Consider the following 17,428-nt stretch of genomic DNA (forward strand, 5'->3'; position numbering starts at 1 on the left):
TGCTGTATTTTTTCCGGAACCCAGATTGTTTTAGATGTAGTAGATTGTTGGTGGACAGGAAACTGCTAATTTGGTAGTTCAATAATTTTTAAAAAATTTTCATCAATGGGGACAAAATTGAGATAGGTCGGTAGTTATTGGGATCATCTTTAGGGCCCCCTTTGTGAAGTGGACGGACATAGGAATGTTTCCATTCTAGAGGAACTGATGCTTCTTTGATGGACAGGTTGAAAATATGGGCTATAGGTTTGTATATTAGGTGACCAACAGTTAGTAGAGCAAAGACGGGAAAACTATCTGCTCCGGTAGAGGAGGACGCTTTGAGGTAGGACAGTTGTTTCAGAACATTACTTTCGTGGATTGGTTGGAAACTAAATTCGTTTAATGTTTGGACAGGGGTGTAGGAATTTGCAGGAGCAGGGGTGACTCCTAATACATTATCAAAAAGATTACCAGCTTCAGAAAAAATGAAGGTTAAAATTGTCAACTATTTTTTTGGGATCTGAAAAATATTCCCCATTTCGGAGAAGCTCAACGGGCAGATTTTCTGTTTTGGATGACTTTTCGATAGATTTGATTGTTTTCCAAAAAATCCTGGCATTTCCATGTGATTCTAGGAGAGTGGAGGAAAAATAGGCATTTTTTGCATGCCGTGTTTTTTAACGCATCTATTCTTTAAAATCCTGTATTCTAGCCAGTCATTTACCAAATTACTTTTCTGAGCACATGCCCAAGCCTTGTCCCTAGTTTTCATGAGCTTTGTAATCAAAGGATCATACCATGGTGGGCGGTTGCCTTTAGTTTTAAATCTAACCAACGGAGCATGTTTGTTAAGAATTTGGAGAAACGTGTACCTGAAAGTCTCCCAAGCCGTAGTCAGGTTGGGTATATCACAGACCTTATCAATATCCGAGTGAAGCACATCATTTGTAAATGCCTGAGTGCTGAAGTGCCTCAAAGAGTGCTTCTCAACAATTTTAGGGGGGGCTTTGGGTCTGGCTGATGATCTCACACCAAAAATGAAGGAGTGATCACTAAGGTTATTACCCAGAACACCAGTCAGTGCGAAATTGTGAGGGGCATTTGTCAATAGGACGTCAAGCAGAGTTGACTGTCCCGGATTTTTTAGGTTGGGTCTTGTGGGGACATTTATTAATTGAAACAAGTTAAATTCATCTGTAAGATTTGTGGCCATGGCCGGCGGGTTTAGCCAATTCCAATTTAGATGATGATGATGCCTGCTGATGATGATGATGCCTGCTGATGATGATGATGCCTGATGCTGATGGTGCCTGCTGATGATGCCTGATGCCTGCTGATGATGCCTGATGCCTGCTGATGATGATGCCTGATGCTGATGGTGCCCCCTGCTGATGATGCCTGCTGCTGATGATGCCTGATGCCTGCTGCTGATGATGCCTTCTGATGATGATGATGCCTCCTGCTGATGATGCCTGCTGCTGATGATGCCTGCTGATGATGCCTGATGCTGATGATGCCTGATGCTGATGATGCCTGCTGAGAGATGATGCCTGATGCCTGCTGCTGATGATGCTGATCCTCGCTAATGATTCTGGCTGTTGATGCTGTTAGTGCTGCTGCTGATGCTGCTGCTGATCCTCCTGCTGTTGTTGTTGCTGCTACTGCTGCCAATTCTGATACTGATATTGGCTGTGTGTGTGTCTACTACTACACCTCACCTGTGTGTGTGTGTGTCTACTACTACACCTCACCTGTGTGTGTGTGTGTCTACTACTACACCCCACCTGTGTGTGTGTCTACTGCTACACCCCACCTGTGTGTGTGTGTCTACTACACCCCACTTGTGTGTGAGTGTGTGTCTACTGCTACACCCCACCTGTGTGTGTGTACTACTACACCTCACCTGTGTGTGTGTGTCTACTACACCCCACTTGTGTGTGTGTGTGTCTACTACTACACCCCACCTGTGTGTGTGTGTCTACTACTACACCTCACCTGTGTGTGTGTCTACTACTACACCCCACCTGTGTGTGTGTCTACTACTACACCCCACCTGTGTGTGTGTCTACTACTACACCCCACCTGTGTGTGTGTGTCTACTACTACACCCCACCTGTGTGTCTACTACTACTACACCCCACCTGTGTGTGTGTCTACTACTACACCCCACCTGTGTGTGTGTCTACTACTACTACACCCCACCTGTGTGTCTACTACTACTACACCCCACCTGTGTGTGTGTCTACTACTACACCCCACCTGTGTGTGTGTGTCTACTACTACACCCCACCTGTGTGTGTGTCTACTACTACACCTCACCTGTGTGTGTGTCTACTACTACACCCCACCTGTGTGTGTGTCTACTACTACACCCCACCTGTGTGTGTGTCTACTAGTACGCCCCACCTGTGTGTGTGTGTCTACTACTACACCCCACCTGTGTGTGTGTGTCTACTACTACACCCCACCTGTGTGTGTGTCTACTACTACACCCCACCTGTGTGTGTGTGTCTACTACTACACCTCACCTGTGTGTGTGTCTACTACTACACCCCACCTGTGTGTGTGTCTACTACTACACCCCACCTGTGTGTGTGTCTACTACTACACCTCACCTGTGTGTGTGTACTACTACTACACCCCACCTGTGTGTGTGTCTACTACTACACCCCACCTGTGTGTGTGTGTACTACTACACCCCACCTGTGTGTGTGTACTACTACTACACCCCACCGCGCCTGTCAGACAGCAGCTCTGAGGCTGTCCAGCAGCCTCCTTCAGTTCCCTGCGAGCTCCCCCCCCCCTCTCCCCCCCCCTCACCCCCCCTCACCCCCCCTCAACACCCCTCACCCCCCTTCACCCCCCCTCACCCCCCCCCTCTCCCTCCACTGTCCCCGGCGAGCCCCAATTAACGTCTCTCTTCTGGCTCTCTCTCACTCTCACTCTCACTCATTCATTCACTCACTCATTCACTCAATCACTCTCTCACTCATTCACTCACTTTCACTCATCACTCTCTCACTCGCGCATTCACTCTCTCTCACTCTCTCACTCGCTCATTCACTCAATCACTCTGACTCACTCACTTTCACTCTCACTCACTTTCACTCTCACTTCCACTCTCACTCACTCTTTCACTCTCTCACTCACTCATTCACTCACTCATCACTCACTCTCACTCTTGGTCACTCACACTGACTCTCTCACTCACTCTCTGCCTAGCTCTCACTCTATCTCACTCTTTCTCTCTCACTCTCTCGCTCTCTCTCTCTCGCTCTTACTCTAGCTCTTACCCTCTCTCTCTCATCCTCTCTCTCTCGGTCTCACACTCTCTCTCTCTCGCTCTCTCTAGCTCTTACCCTCTCTCTCTCTCATCCTCTCTCTCTCTCTCTCGGTCTCACTCTCTCTCTCTCGCTCTCTCTAGCTCTTACCCTCTCTCTCTCTCATCCTCTCTCTCTCGGTCTCACTCTCTCTCGCTCTCTCTAGCTCTTACCCTCTCTCTCTCTCTCGTGTAAGCCATCGGCTGATCAGAGTGCAGGTTTCAAACAACATTTAAATTGAGTTGGCAGGAGGTGGTGCCGAGCGTATCCTCGGAGGGCTCATAATGGCCGTGTCAGAATCACTCAGCCAGCACCGCTGAGAGCCTGGGTTCAAGCCCTGGGTCTGGGTGTCTCCCCTCTCTCTCTCTCGGGCATTCACAATAACCGTGGACAAATCACTGAGCCAGCACCGCTGAGAGCCTGGGTTCAAGCCCTGGGTCTGGGTGTCTCCCCCCTCTCTCTCTCTCTCGGGCATTCACAATAACCGTGGACAAATCACTGAGCCAGCACAGCTGTGAGAGCTTGGGTTCAAGCCCTGGGTCTGGGTTTTTCTCTCTCTGTGTCAGGCATTCACAATAGCCGTGGGCATATCACTGAGCCAGGGCAGCTGAGAGCCTGGGTTCAAGCCCTGGGTCTGGTTATCGCTCTCTCTCTCTCTCTCTCAGGCATTCATGATGGCCGTGTCAGAATCACTGAGCCAGCGCAGCTGAGAGCCTGGGTTTGAGTCCGTTTTCTCGGCCGCCCGTTGTGATGAACCCAGGCCGAGTTGCAGCGATCGACGCGTTAATCGACGAGGCTCGATCCGAGTTCACTCGCTACTCTGCGGCACATCTGGCGGAACAAACAAACAGACAAACAGACACCCCACGAGCGGGCTGGAGGGTGTAGAGCATTCTCCTGGCACGTGCCGGGGCACGGCGAGATCTGACACCGTGACCCGTCCGGTGCTTGCCTAGCCGCGTTGACTTCCGGTTGCTGAACGAGTCACAGCAGTGTAAGGTCACGCTCATTTAGACACCACACACACACACACAGCACTCACACACCACACACAGCACTCACACACAGCACTCACACACAGTACTCACACAGCACTCTCTCACACACACCACACTCACACACACAGCACTCACACACCACACACAGCACTCACACACACAGCACTCACACACAGCACTCACACACAGTACTCACACAGCACTCACACACAGTACTCACACACACACACAGCACTCACACACACACAGCACTCACACACACAGCACTCACACACAGTACTCACACAGCACTCACACACAGTACTCACACACACACACAGCACTCACACACACACAGCACTCACACACACAGCACTCACACACAGCACTCACACACACAGCACTCACACACACAGCGCTCACAGCACTCACACACACAGCATTCACACACACAGCACTTGCACACAGCACTCACACACACAGCACTCACACAGCACACACACACAGCACTCACATACACACAGCACGCACATACACAGCACTCACATTCACACACAGCACTCACACACACAGCACTCACACACACAGCACTCACACACACAGCACTCACACACACAGCGCTCACAGCACTCACACACACAGCATTCACACACACAGCACTTGCACACAGCACTCACACACACAGCACTCACACAGCACACACACACAGCACTCACATACACACAGCACGCACATACACAGCACTCACATTCACACACAGCACTCACACACACAGCACTCACACACACAGCACTCACACACACAGCACACACACACAGCACTCACACACAGCACTCACACACAGCACTCACTCGCACTCACACACAGCACACTCACTCGCACACAAACACAACTCACTCACACACACACCACACACACAGCACTCACACCACACACAGCACTCACTCACACACACCACACACACACACACAGTACTCACACACACACACAAAGCACACACTCACACACACACCACACACAGTACACACCACACACAGCACTCACACACACAGTACACACTCACACACACCACACACTCACACACAGCACACACACACACAGCACTCACACACACCACACACAGCACTCACACACAGCACACACTCGCACACAGCACTCACACACCACTCACACAAAGCACTCACACACAGCACACACACTCGCACAAAGCACTCACACACCACTCACACACACACAGCACTCACACTCAGCACTCACACACAGCACTCACACACAGCACACTCACTCGCACACAGCACTCGCACACAGCACACACCACACACAGCACTCATACTCAGCACTCACACACAGCACACACAGCACAGCACACACACTCGCACACAGCACTCACACACACACAGCACTCACACTCACACACAGCACTCACACTCAGCACTCACACACAGCACACACACACACAGCACTCACACAGCACTCACACACAGCACTCACACACAGCACACACAGCACAGCACACACACTCGCACACAGCACTCACACACACACAGCACTCACACTCACACACAGCACTCACACTCAGCACTCACACACAGCACTCACACACAGCACACACACCACACACACTCGCACACATCACTCACACACACACACAGCACTCACACAGCACACACACCACTCACACAGCACTCACACACACAGCACTCACACACAGCACACACACACAGCACACACACAGCACTCACACACCACACACACCACACTGACTCACACAGCACTCACTCACACACACACAGCACTCACTCACACACACACAGCACTCACACACCACACTCACACACAGCACACACACACACAGCACTCACACACAGCACACACAGCACTCACACACAGCACTCACAGCACACACACACCACACACAGCACACACACACAGCACTCACACACCACACTCACACACAGCACACACAGCACACACACACACAGCACTCACACACAGCACACACAGCACTCACACACAGCACTCACAGCACACACACACCACACACACAGCACTCACACACCACACACACACAGCACTCACAGCACTCACACTCAGCATTCACACTCACACACAGCACACACACACACAGCACTCGCACACAGCACACACACTCGCACACAGCACTCACACACAGCACTCACACACACAGCACTCACACACACCACACACAGTACACACACAGCACTCACACACACAGTACACACTCACACACACCACACACTCACACACAGTACACACACACACACCACACAGTACACACTCACACACACCACACACTCACACACAGTACACTCACACACACACCACACAGTACACACTCACACACACCACACACACACACAGCACTCACACACACACAGTACTCACACACAGCACTCACACACACAGCACTCACACCACACACAGCACTCACACACCACACTCACTCGCACTCACACACACCACTCACTCACACACAGCACTCACTCGCACACAGTACACACTCACACACCACACACACCACACACACACAGTACACACCACACACAGCACTCACTCACAGCGCTCGCCACGAATGAACCACAACAACTCCACCTCGCTGCTGCTGATCTCGTCAGCAAGGAGCGTCAACCACCGTCACACCAACTCCGGTGCTCATCCTCACAGCAGCAGCAGTGGCTTCTGGCTCAGCCATCGAACAAAGACGGTGGTCACCGCATCATCATCGTCGTCATCATCGTCGTCATCATCGTCATCATCTTTGTCGTCATCATCATCGTCGTCGTCATCATCACCGCATCGTCATCGTCGTCATCATCGTCATCATCATCACCGCATCGTCGTCATCATCATCACCGCATCGTCGTCATAATCATCGTCATCATCATTGTCATCACCGCATCGTCATCATCATCATCACTGCATCATCATCACCATCGTCATCATCACCGCATCGTCATCATCGTCGTCATCGTCATCATCATCACGCGGCACTTTCGGATGCGCTGCTGCTTCTGCGGCCGTCTGGAACGCTCTTCCTGACCAATATCAGGAAGCCACTGGGAGCTCCGATGCACTTTGACGTCATCATCGTCGTCTACATTGACGAACTCATCTCTCTAGAACTGCTTGTTGATGTTGTTGTTGTGTTTAGTTTGTTGTCCTTACCCCCACCGTACCTCCAATGAGCGTGGTTGGCTACGCACCGTGGTGTGAAAGAAGTGCACCGTACATACAGAGCTCGCTTTGAATTTGGGCCGCCCGTAATGAACCCAGGCAGCCGTGCGTCCCCAGACCGACGTCTCAGCCCGGTCTCCGGTGACATCGCAAAGCCGAGCGCGGCCAATGAATATTCAAAGACAAAGGTCCCCCCGTGTAGCCTTAACAGACGGCTGGGGCAAGTTCTGTTGGCGAGCACCTATGAAGGCCGGCAGCTCGGGCATACGAGCGGGTGGGGTGGCCAGCACCACGCCCGGCCGCCTTTGTCTCCCCAGTGGCGATGTTTACACATCGCAGCGCACCGGGTGCTCACTTGAGGCCGAGTCGACCTATCGGTGGGCCCACCCAGTCGGGCACTCGGTCACGCACACGGATGGGCACACACTCACGGACACACGCAGTCACACACGCTCGCGCAAAAAAATGGCACACGCACGCACACGTTGCTAATGGGAAAAGGGTTAATTTAGTTAGCGTTCCCAGAGTTTTTAGGATTCCACAGAATTCCCAGAGTGTCCCGGCGGCAAATTAGGGCTCTCTGGGAAAGAGTGTGAGCAGCAGACCCATCATACCGGGCAATTACAGAGCCTCGGCACCACACACACACGCACGCACGCACACACGCACACACGCACGCACACACGCACACATACACACACGCACACACACAAGCACACAGACCCATAGTACCGGGCAATTACAGAGCCTCGGCACCACACACAGACACGCGCACACGCACACACACACGCACGCACGCACACACGCACACACACACGCACGCACAGACGCACGCACACGCACGCACACACGCACACACACACGCACACACACACACACAAACACGCACACACGCACACACACACGCACACAGACCCATAGTACCGGGCAATTACAGAGCTTTGGCACCACACACAGACACGCACACACACATGCACGCACACACATGCACACACACACACGCACACACACACGCACACAGACCCATAGTACCGGACAATTAGAGAGCCTCGGCACCACACACACACACACATGCACAGACACACACGCACAGACACATGCACGCACAGACACATGCACGCACAGACACATACACGCACACACACAACGCACACACGCACACATGCACGCACAGACACACGCACAGACGCACAGACGCACACACAGACGCATACACACACAGATGCATACACACGCACAAACACATACACACGCACAAACACATACACACGCACGCACGCACGCACAGACGCACGCACATACGCACACACGCACGCACAGACACATACACACGCACAACAACAACAACAACCGCCATTCGCCACTAAGTGGCGGTGACGTCACCACGACGCTTGTGCCAGGCCATGTGCACCTTGAAGCCACGTGAAGTGTCGAACGCCCGCTGGCAGGAGGTCACAGGGCAGACCCAAGTGCCACGGGACGACTGACTGAGATGACTGGCTGATGCACCACCTGTGCCCCCTACTGTGCCAACCTGCTGTGCTTTAGCCACCCGGCGCTCCGCTCGTTGTTGTGAGCGTCGCTCCTCCGCCCTCCGTTGTTGTTGGAGGGCGACTGCCTCACGAGCCTCCTCCACAGAGGCCGATCTTGACACCGCTGGTACCGGTTATCGGCAAGTCCACTCAGCTCCACGTCCTCCTGTACCACATCAATCCATCTCTTCTCTAGCCCGTGCCGCGCCCGTTTAGCCCCCTCGATCCGGCCGAACAAAGCTGTTTCGGCATGCGGTAGCTGGGCATGCGGGCTACATGACCCAGCCAACGCAGCCTTGCCTGCCGGAGGAGCTCACCGATGGGACTTTGTCCAGATCTTTGAAGGATTTGTGAGCTCCTCACACAATCCAGCCTGGTTAAACCCAGGATGGATCGTAGGCAGACCAGCCTAAATGTTTCTAACCGGCGAAGATGTTCCATTAGGGGTGTCCACGTTTTGCAAGCGTAGAGAAGGGAGGGAATGACCGTGGCCGAGAAGACTTAAAGCTTTGTGCGGAGTGACAGACCAGGTAGCTTCCACACAGCGTTACGCAACCGATGAAAAGATAATGCCGCTCGACTGATTCTGAGTGAGACCTCTGCTGTCAAACCGGAGCCGGTCATGAGCACACTGCCCAGGTATGGGAAACTCTCCACTTTCTCCACAACTGCCCCATCACCGATTGGGAGTTTTGGGGTTGGTGTGTCCGATGGTACAAAATACCCAGGCAGGTGCTTAGTTTTGGTGGGGCTGATGGTAAGGCCCCACCTCTTAGTGGCACGCTCCAGGTTCAGCAGCAGCACCTCCAACTCCTCTGAGTGAGCGGCAATTACCAGATCGGCAAACATAACATAGTTGACCAATAGGGAGCCATCCCTTGACCGCACCAGGGCATCGATTAGCCTCCCATTCTATCTGTACCAGATGGAAATTCCTCTGGTACACCCATCAAAGGCTTCACGGACTACGTGGTCGAAAAAGATGTTAAACAATGTGGGAGCCAGAGGACATCCCTGTCGCTCCCCAAGGTGTACAGAGAATCGCTCCGACTCCCGGCCACGTAGTTTTTTCCGGGCCCGCTCACCATCATGAAGGTCCTTAATGATCGTGAGCAGAGGGTCAGGGACTCCAAAAGCACGAAGAACAACCCAGAGCCCGGGCCTACTGATGGTATCATAGGCCTTGACCAGGTCAATAAAGCAGAGATGTAGGTCTTGCTGGAATTGATGTCATTCAGGGCAGTCTGCACACAGATGTCACCCTCCCTCAGCATTTCGTTTGGGAGATCATCTCTGCCCGTCGCTTAAACACACACTTCAACTCACACACACACTTACAAAGACAAAGATCCCCCGTATAGCCTTAACAGACTGTAGGGGCAAGTGCTGTTAGCGAACATCTCTGAACGCCGGAACGGTACACGAGGGGGTGGGTGGCCAGCAACCACGCCCGACCGCCTTTGTCTCCCCAGTGGCGATGTTTACACACCGCACCAGGTACTCATTTCAGGCTGAGTCGACCTAGGGGAGGCCCAGGACCGGTTCAGATAATCGTCACTGGTGTTGGCCGTGAGCGGGAACCAGTCAATAAAGCAGAGACGTAGGTCTTGTTGGAATTCCCTACACCTCTGCTGTAGCAGACGGACAATATGGCATCTGTGCAGGACCGTCCTTTCCTGAAACCGCATTGCGGCTCCGCAAGCCTCTCCTCAACGTGCCTGGCAAGGCGGTGTTAAGTAATCCTTGCCAGGATCTTTCCCGGCACACTGAGGAGTGAAATGCCCCTGTAGTTATTACAGTCTGTGCGGTCCCCCTTCTTAAAGAGGGGGACCACAAGGGCATCCTTTCAATCCTGCGGAACCCATCCAGTGGTCCAGACTGTTGTTATGATGTCATATAGGGCAGTCTGTGCACAAATGCCACCCTCCCTCAGCATTTCGCTTGGGAGATCATCTCTGCCCGGTGCCTTTCCTGGTCTCAGACTCCGGATCGCCTTTAGTACTTCCTCAATAGATGGCACCTCAGCCAGCCACTCACAGGGGGTAACTTCTTCAAATATTTGAGGCACCGCAGCCTCAGCAGGGTCATCCCCACTTTGTCCCACGATGTTTTCCATGTCGAGGGATTTCCCCTCCCCAGGACTTCACAGAAATGCTCTGCAAATCTGCAAACCTGCAAACCTTTTCCTGGGGGTCAGTGATTGGATCACCGTTCTTTCCCCTAATAAGTCGACCTTGCGGAGGCCCTGGACCAATTCAGATAATCGTCACTGTTTCTGCTGTTTGTGGGCGGGAATCGAACTCGCTGGGTTTTGTAGAGCTAATGCTCCCCCACTGTGTGTGTGTGTCTATGTGTGTGTGTACGAGTGTACGTGTGTCGAACCTTATATCGCACGGTACGTAGCCAACCGTGCTAATCGGAGGTCATGTGTTAACACACACATGACACAGATGCACACACACATATATACAAAGACACACACACACAAATACACACAGACACACACACGTATATACAAAGACACACACGGATACACATAGATGCCAATACCCGCAATTCACCACTATGTGAAGGTGACGTCACCACGGCGCTTGTGCCAGGCTATGTGCACCTTGAGGCCACGGGAAGTGTCGAAGGCTCGCTGGCAGGAGGTCACGGGACAGACCCAGGTGCCACGGGTCAGCTGACCGAGATGACTGGTAGATGCACCACCTGTGCCCCCTACTGTGCCAACCTGCTATGCTTTAGCCACCCGGTGCTCCGCTCATTGTTGTGAGCATCCCTCCTCCGCCCTCCGTTGTTGTTGAAGGGCGACTACCTCCAACTGCCCAGTAGCGTCCTTCACGAGCCTCCTCCACAGAGGCCGATCTTGACACCGCTTGTACCAGTCATCGGCAAGTTCACTCAGCTCCACGTCCTCCTGTACCACATCACTCCATGTTGCGGTACACCAGTCCGTGTCATGTCCGTTTAGCCCCCTCTATACGGCCAAACAGAACCTGCTTGGGCATGCGGTGGCTGGGCATGTGGGCTACATGACCCATGCCAACGCAGCCTTGCCTCCTGGAGGAGCTCACCGATGGGAATGCGACATAGACACTGAAAGAAGCACACGCACACACACATATATAAATACACAGACACACACAAATACACACATTGTTGTATGACGCTGAATCTGCTGGTGCTCAAGATGTCATTATTTTTTCCTTCTCTCTGTCCGTGTGGTCAGACTGGGTGGAGTGAGCGAGTGAGTGAGCGAGCGAGCGGGTTGGCGTGTGAGTGAGTGAGAGAGCGAGTGAGCGTGTGAGTGAGAGAGCGAGCGAGTGAGCGTGTGAGCGTGTGAGCGTGTGAGTGAGAGAGCGAGCGAGTGAGCGTGTGAGTGTGTGCGTGTGAGTGAGAGAGCGAGAGAGCGAGTGAGCGTGTGAGAGGGTGAGAGGGTGAGCGTGTGAGCGTTTGAGCGTGTAAGTGAGCGTGTGAGTGAGCGTGTGAGTGAGAGAGCGAGCGTGTGAGCGTGTGAGTGAGTGAGCGTGTGAGCGTGTAAGTGAGCGTGTGAGCGTGTGAGCGAGTGAGCGTGTGATCGAGTGAGTGAGTGAGCGTGTGAGCGTGTAAGTGAGCGTGTAAGTGAGCGTGTGAGTGAGCGAGTGAGCGAGTGAGCGTGTAAGTGAGCGTGTGAGCGAGTGAGCGTGTGAGTGTGTAAGCGAGTGAGCGTGTAAGTGAGCGTGTGAACGAGTGAGCGTGTGAGTGTGTAAGCGAGTGAGCGTGTGAGCGAGTGAGCGTGTAAGTGAGCGTGTGAGCGAGTGAGCGTGTGAGTGTGTAAGCGAGTGAGCGTGTAAGTGAGCGTGTGAACGAGTGAGCGTGTAAGTGAGCGTGTGAGTGAGCGTGTGAGTGAGCGTGTGAACGAGTGAGCGTGTGAGTGTGTAAGCGAGTGAGCGTGTGAGCGAGTGAGCGTGTAAGTGAGCGTGTGAGCGAGTGAGCGTGTGAGTGTGTAAGTGAGCGTGTGAGCGAGTGAGCGTGTAAGTGAGCGTGTGAGTGAGCGAGTGAGCGTGTGAGTGAGCGAGTGAGCGAGTGAGCGATGTCACGAGTGCGAGCACCGCCCCAGGTGACCGGCATCTCCCCCAAGGAGGGAGCGCCGTGGACCAAGGTGACGATCCGCGGAGAGAACCTGGGAACTGGACTCTCAGATATCACCGGTAGCCACTCACCACACTCACTCACCACACTCACTCACCACACTCACCACACTCACCACACTCACTCGCCACACTCACCACACTCACTACCCTCACCACACTCACCACACTCACCATACTCACCACCCTCACTCAACACCCTCACTCACCACACTCATTCACCACACTCACCACACTCACTCACCACATTCACCACACTCACCACCCTCACTCACCACACTCACCACACTCATTCACCACACTCACCACACTCACCACCCTCACTCACCACACTCACTCACCACACTCCCTCACCACACTCACCACCCTCATTCACCACCCTCACTCACCACGCTCACTCACCACACTCACCACGCTCACTCACCACACTCACCACACTCACTCACCACACTCACCACCCTCACCACACTCACCACACTCACTCACCACACTCACCACACTCACTCACCACACTCACTCACCACACTCACTCGCCACACTCACCACACTCACTTACCACACTCACTCACCACACTCAACACCCTCACGACACTCACCAACCTCACCACACTCACTCACCACACTCACTCACCACACTCACTCACCACACACACTCACCACACTCACCACACTCACTCACCACACTCACCACACTCACCACCCTCACTCACCACCCTCACCCCCCACACTCACCACACTCATTCACCACACTCATTCACCACACTCATTCACCACACTCATTCACCACACTCACTCACCACCCTCACCACACTCACTCACCACACTCACTCACCACACTCACCACACTCACTCACCACACTCACTCACCACACTCACTCACCACACTCACCACACTCACTCACAACACTCACTCACCACACTCACCACACTCACTCACAACACTCACTCACCACACTCACCACACTCACTCACCACACTCACTCACCACACTCACCACCCTCACTCACCACACTCACTCACCACACTTACCACACTCACTCACCACACTCACTCACCACCCTCACCATCCTCACCACTCTCACTACCCTCACTCACCACCCTCACCACACTCACCACCACCCTCACTCACCACCCTCACCATACTCACCACTCTCACTCACCACCCTCACTCACCACACTCACTCACCACACTCACTCACCACACTCACCACACTCACCACCCTTGCCACCCTCACCACCCTCACCACCCCTCACTCACCACCCTCACCACACTCACTCACCACCCTCACCACCACCCTCACTCACCACCCTCACCACACTCACTCACCACCCTCACTCACCACCCTCACCACACTCACCACCACCCTCACCACACTCACCACCACCCTCACCACCCTCACCACCCTCACTCAACCACCCTCACCACACTCACCACCAGCCTCACCACACTCACCACCCTCAGCACCCTCACTCAAAGACAAAGATCCCCTGTATAGCCTTAACAGACTGTAGGGGCAAGTGCTGTTAGCGAGCACCTATGAAGGCAGGAACGGTACACGAGGGGGTGGGTGGCCAGCACCACGCCCGACCGCCTTTGTCTCCCTAGTGGCGATGTTTACACACCACACCAGGTACTAATTTGAGGCTGAGTCGACCTAGGGGAAGCCCAGGACCGGTTCAGATAATCGTCACTGGTGTTGGCCGTGAGCGGGAATCGAACCCGGGTCGCCAGGTTCATAGCGCAGCGCGCTAACCGCTACACTATCGCGACACACACACACACAACCACCCCCACCACCCTCACCGCCCTCACTCACCACCCTCACCACACTCACCACCACCCTCACCACCCTCACCGCCCTCACTCACCACCCTCACCACACTCACCACCACCCTCACCACCCTCACCACACTCACCACCACCCTCACCACCCTCACCGCCCTCACTCACCACCCTCACCACCCTCACCGCCCTCACTCACCACCCTCACCACACTCACCACCACCCTCACCACCCTCACCGCCCTCACTCACCACCCTCACCACACTCACCACCACCCTCACCACCCACACTCACCACCCTCACTCACCACCCTCACCACCCTCACTCACCACACTCACCACCCTCACTCACCACCCTCACTCACCACACTCACCAAACTCACCACCCTCACTCACCACACTCACCACCTTCACTCACCACCCTCACCACACTCACCACCACCCTCACCACCCTCACCACACTCACCACACTCACCACCCTCACCACACTCACCACCACCCTCACCACCCTCACTCACCACACTCACCACCCTCACTCACCACCCTCACTCACCACCCATACTCACCACACTCACCACCACCCTCACCACCACCCTCACCACCCTCACCACCCTCACTCACCACCCTCACCACACTCACCACCCTCACCACACTCACTCACCACCCTCGCCACCCTCACCACCCTCACCACACTCACTCACCACCCTCACCACCCTCGCCACCCTCACGACTGTCATCGTCACCACCATCACCGTCTTAACCACCACAACCATCAGCACCCGGACCACCACCATAGCACCAGCACCAACTCTGTCGCCACTACCACCATCGTCACCACCACCTGCACCACCAACCTCACCACCGCCAATGTTGTTATCGTCACTACTGCCACCACCACCACGACCACCACCACCACCACCACCACGACCACCTCCACCACGACCACCACCACGACCACCACCACCACCATCATCACCACATCCACCACCACGACCACCACGACCACCACCACCACGACCACCACCACCATCTCCACCACGACCACCACCACCACCTCCACCACGACCACGACCACCGCTACCACCACCACCACCACCTCCACCACGACCACCACCACCACCTCCACCACGACCACTACCACCACCACTACCACGACCACCACCACTACCACCACCACCACCACGACCACCACCACCACCACGACCACCACCACGACCACCACCACCACCACGACCACCACCACCACCACCACCATCACCACCACCACCACCACCACCACCACGACCACCACCACCATCTCCACCAAGACCACCACCACCATCTCCACCACTACCACCACCACCACCACCACTACCACCACCACTACCACCACTACCACCACTACCACCACCACTACCACCACTACCACCACTACCACCACCACTACCACCACTACCACCATGACCACCACCACCACCACCCCCCGTCATCATCATCGTCATCATCGTCGTCATCATTGTTGTCGTCGTCGTGCCCGCTGTGACCCCAGGGCTGACGATCTGTGGCCACAGCTGCCTGCTCACGGCCGAGTGGCTCTCTGCCGGCAAGCTGACTTGCCGCACGGGGCCGGCGGCTCGTGGGGACGGGCGTGGCGACATCATCGTCACCACACGCTCGGGCGGGCGCGGCTCCAGCACCGTCACGTTCCGCGTGCTCACGCCACAGCAGATCGGTACGCATGCACGTGGTCACGTGGTCACGTGGTCACGTGGTCACGTGGTCACGTGGTCACGTCCAAACAGATTGGCACGATAATGATGAATAACTGCAGGATGGTGACGACGGTGGTGCTGATGGAGGTGACGATGGCGGCAGCGATGATTATGATGGCAGTGATGGTGTGCAGGTGACGGTGGTGATGGTGACGGTGACGATGGTGGCGGTGGTGATGGTGGCGGTAGTGATGGTGGCGGTGATGCTGGTGACGGTGGTGACATGGTGGGGATGGTGGCGGTTATGATGGTGACGGTGACGATGGTGGCGGTGGTGATGGTGGCGGTGATGATGGTGACGGTGGTGATGGTGACGATGGCGGTGGTGATGGTGGCGGTGGTGATGGTGGCGGTGGTGATGGTGGCGGTGGTGATGGTGGCGGTGATGCTGGTGATGGTGGTGATGGTGGCGGTGATGATGGTGACGGTGGTGATGGTGACGGTGACGATGGCGGTGGTGATGGTGGCGGTGGTGATGGTGGCGGTGATGCTGGTGATGGTGGTGATGGTGGCGGTGATGATGGTGACGGTGGTGATGATGACGGTGGTGATGGTGGCGGTGGTGATGGTGGCGGTGGTGATGGTGGCGGTGGTGATGGTGGCGGTGGTGATGGTGACGGTGGTGATGATGACGGTGGTGATGGTGACGATGGTGATGGTGACGATGGTGACGATGGCGGTGGTGATGGTGGCGGTGGTGATGGTGACAGTGGTGATGATGACGGTGGTGATATGGTGGTGATGGTGGCGGTGGTG

General features: G+C 54.7%; 1 protein-coding gene across 1 annotated transcript in view; it reads left to right on the top strand.

Annotated features, from left to right (window-relative positions):
- Positions 1 to 17,428, top strand: part of EXOC2 (exocyst complex component 2) — a 244,203-nt gene that overhangs the window by 63,727 nt on the left and 163,048 nt on the right. The window contains exons 3-4 of the mRNA XM_032977440.2: positions 12,239 to 13,199; positions 16,450 to 16,632. Coding sequence (XP_032833331.2) covers positions 13,082 to 13,199; positions 16,450 to 16,632 — 301 coding nt within the window. The 5' untranslated portion in view covers positions 12,239 to 13,081. The remainder of the gene's footprint in view (positions 1 to 12,238; positions 13,200 to 16,449; positions 16,633 to 17,428) is intronic.

The sequence above is a fragment of the Petromyzon marinus genome, chromosome 63 (assembly GCF_048934315.1).
Source record: "Petromyzon marinus isolate PM22_M1 ecotype Great Lakes invasive population chromosome 63, UKy_Petmar_22M1.pri1.0, whole genome shotgun sequence".
Classification (NCBI taxonomy): Eukaryota; Metazoa; Chordata; class Hyperoartia; order Petromyzontiformes; family Petromyzontidae; genus Petromyzon; species Petromyzon marinus.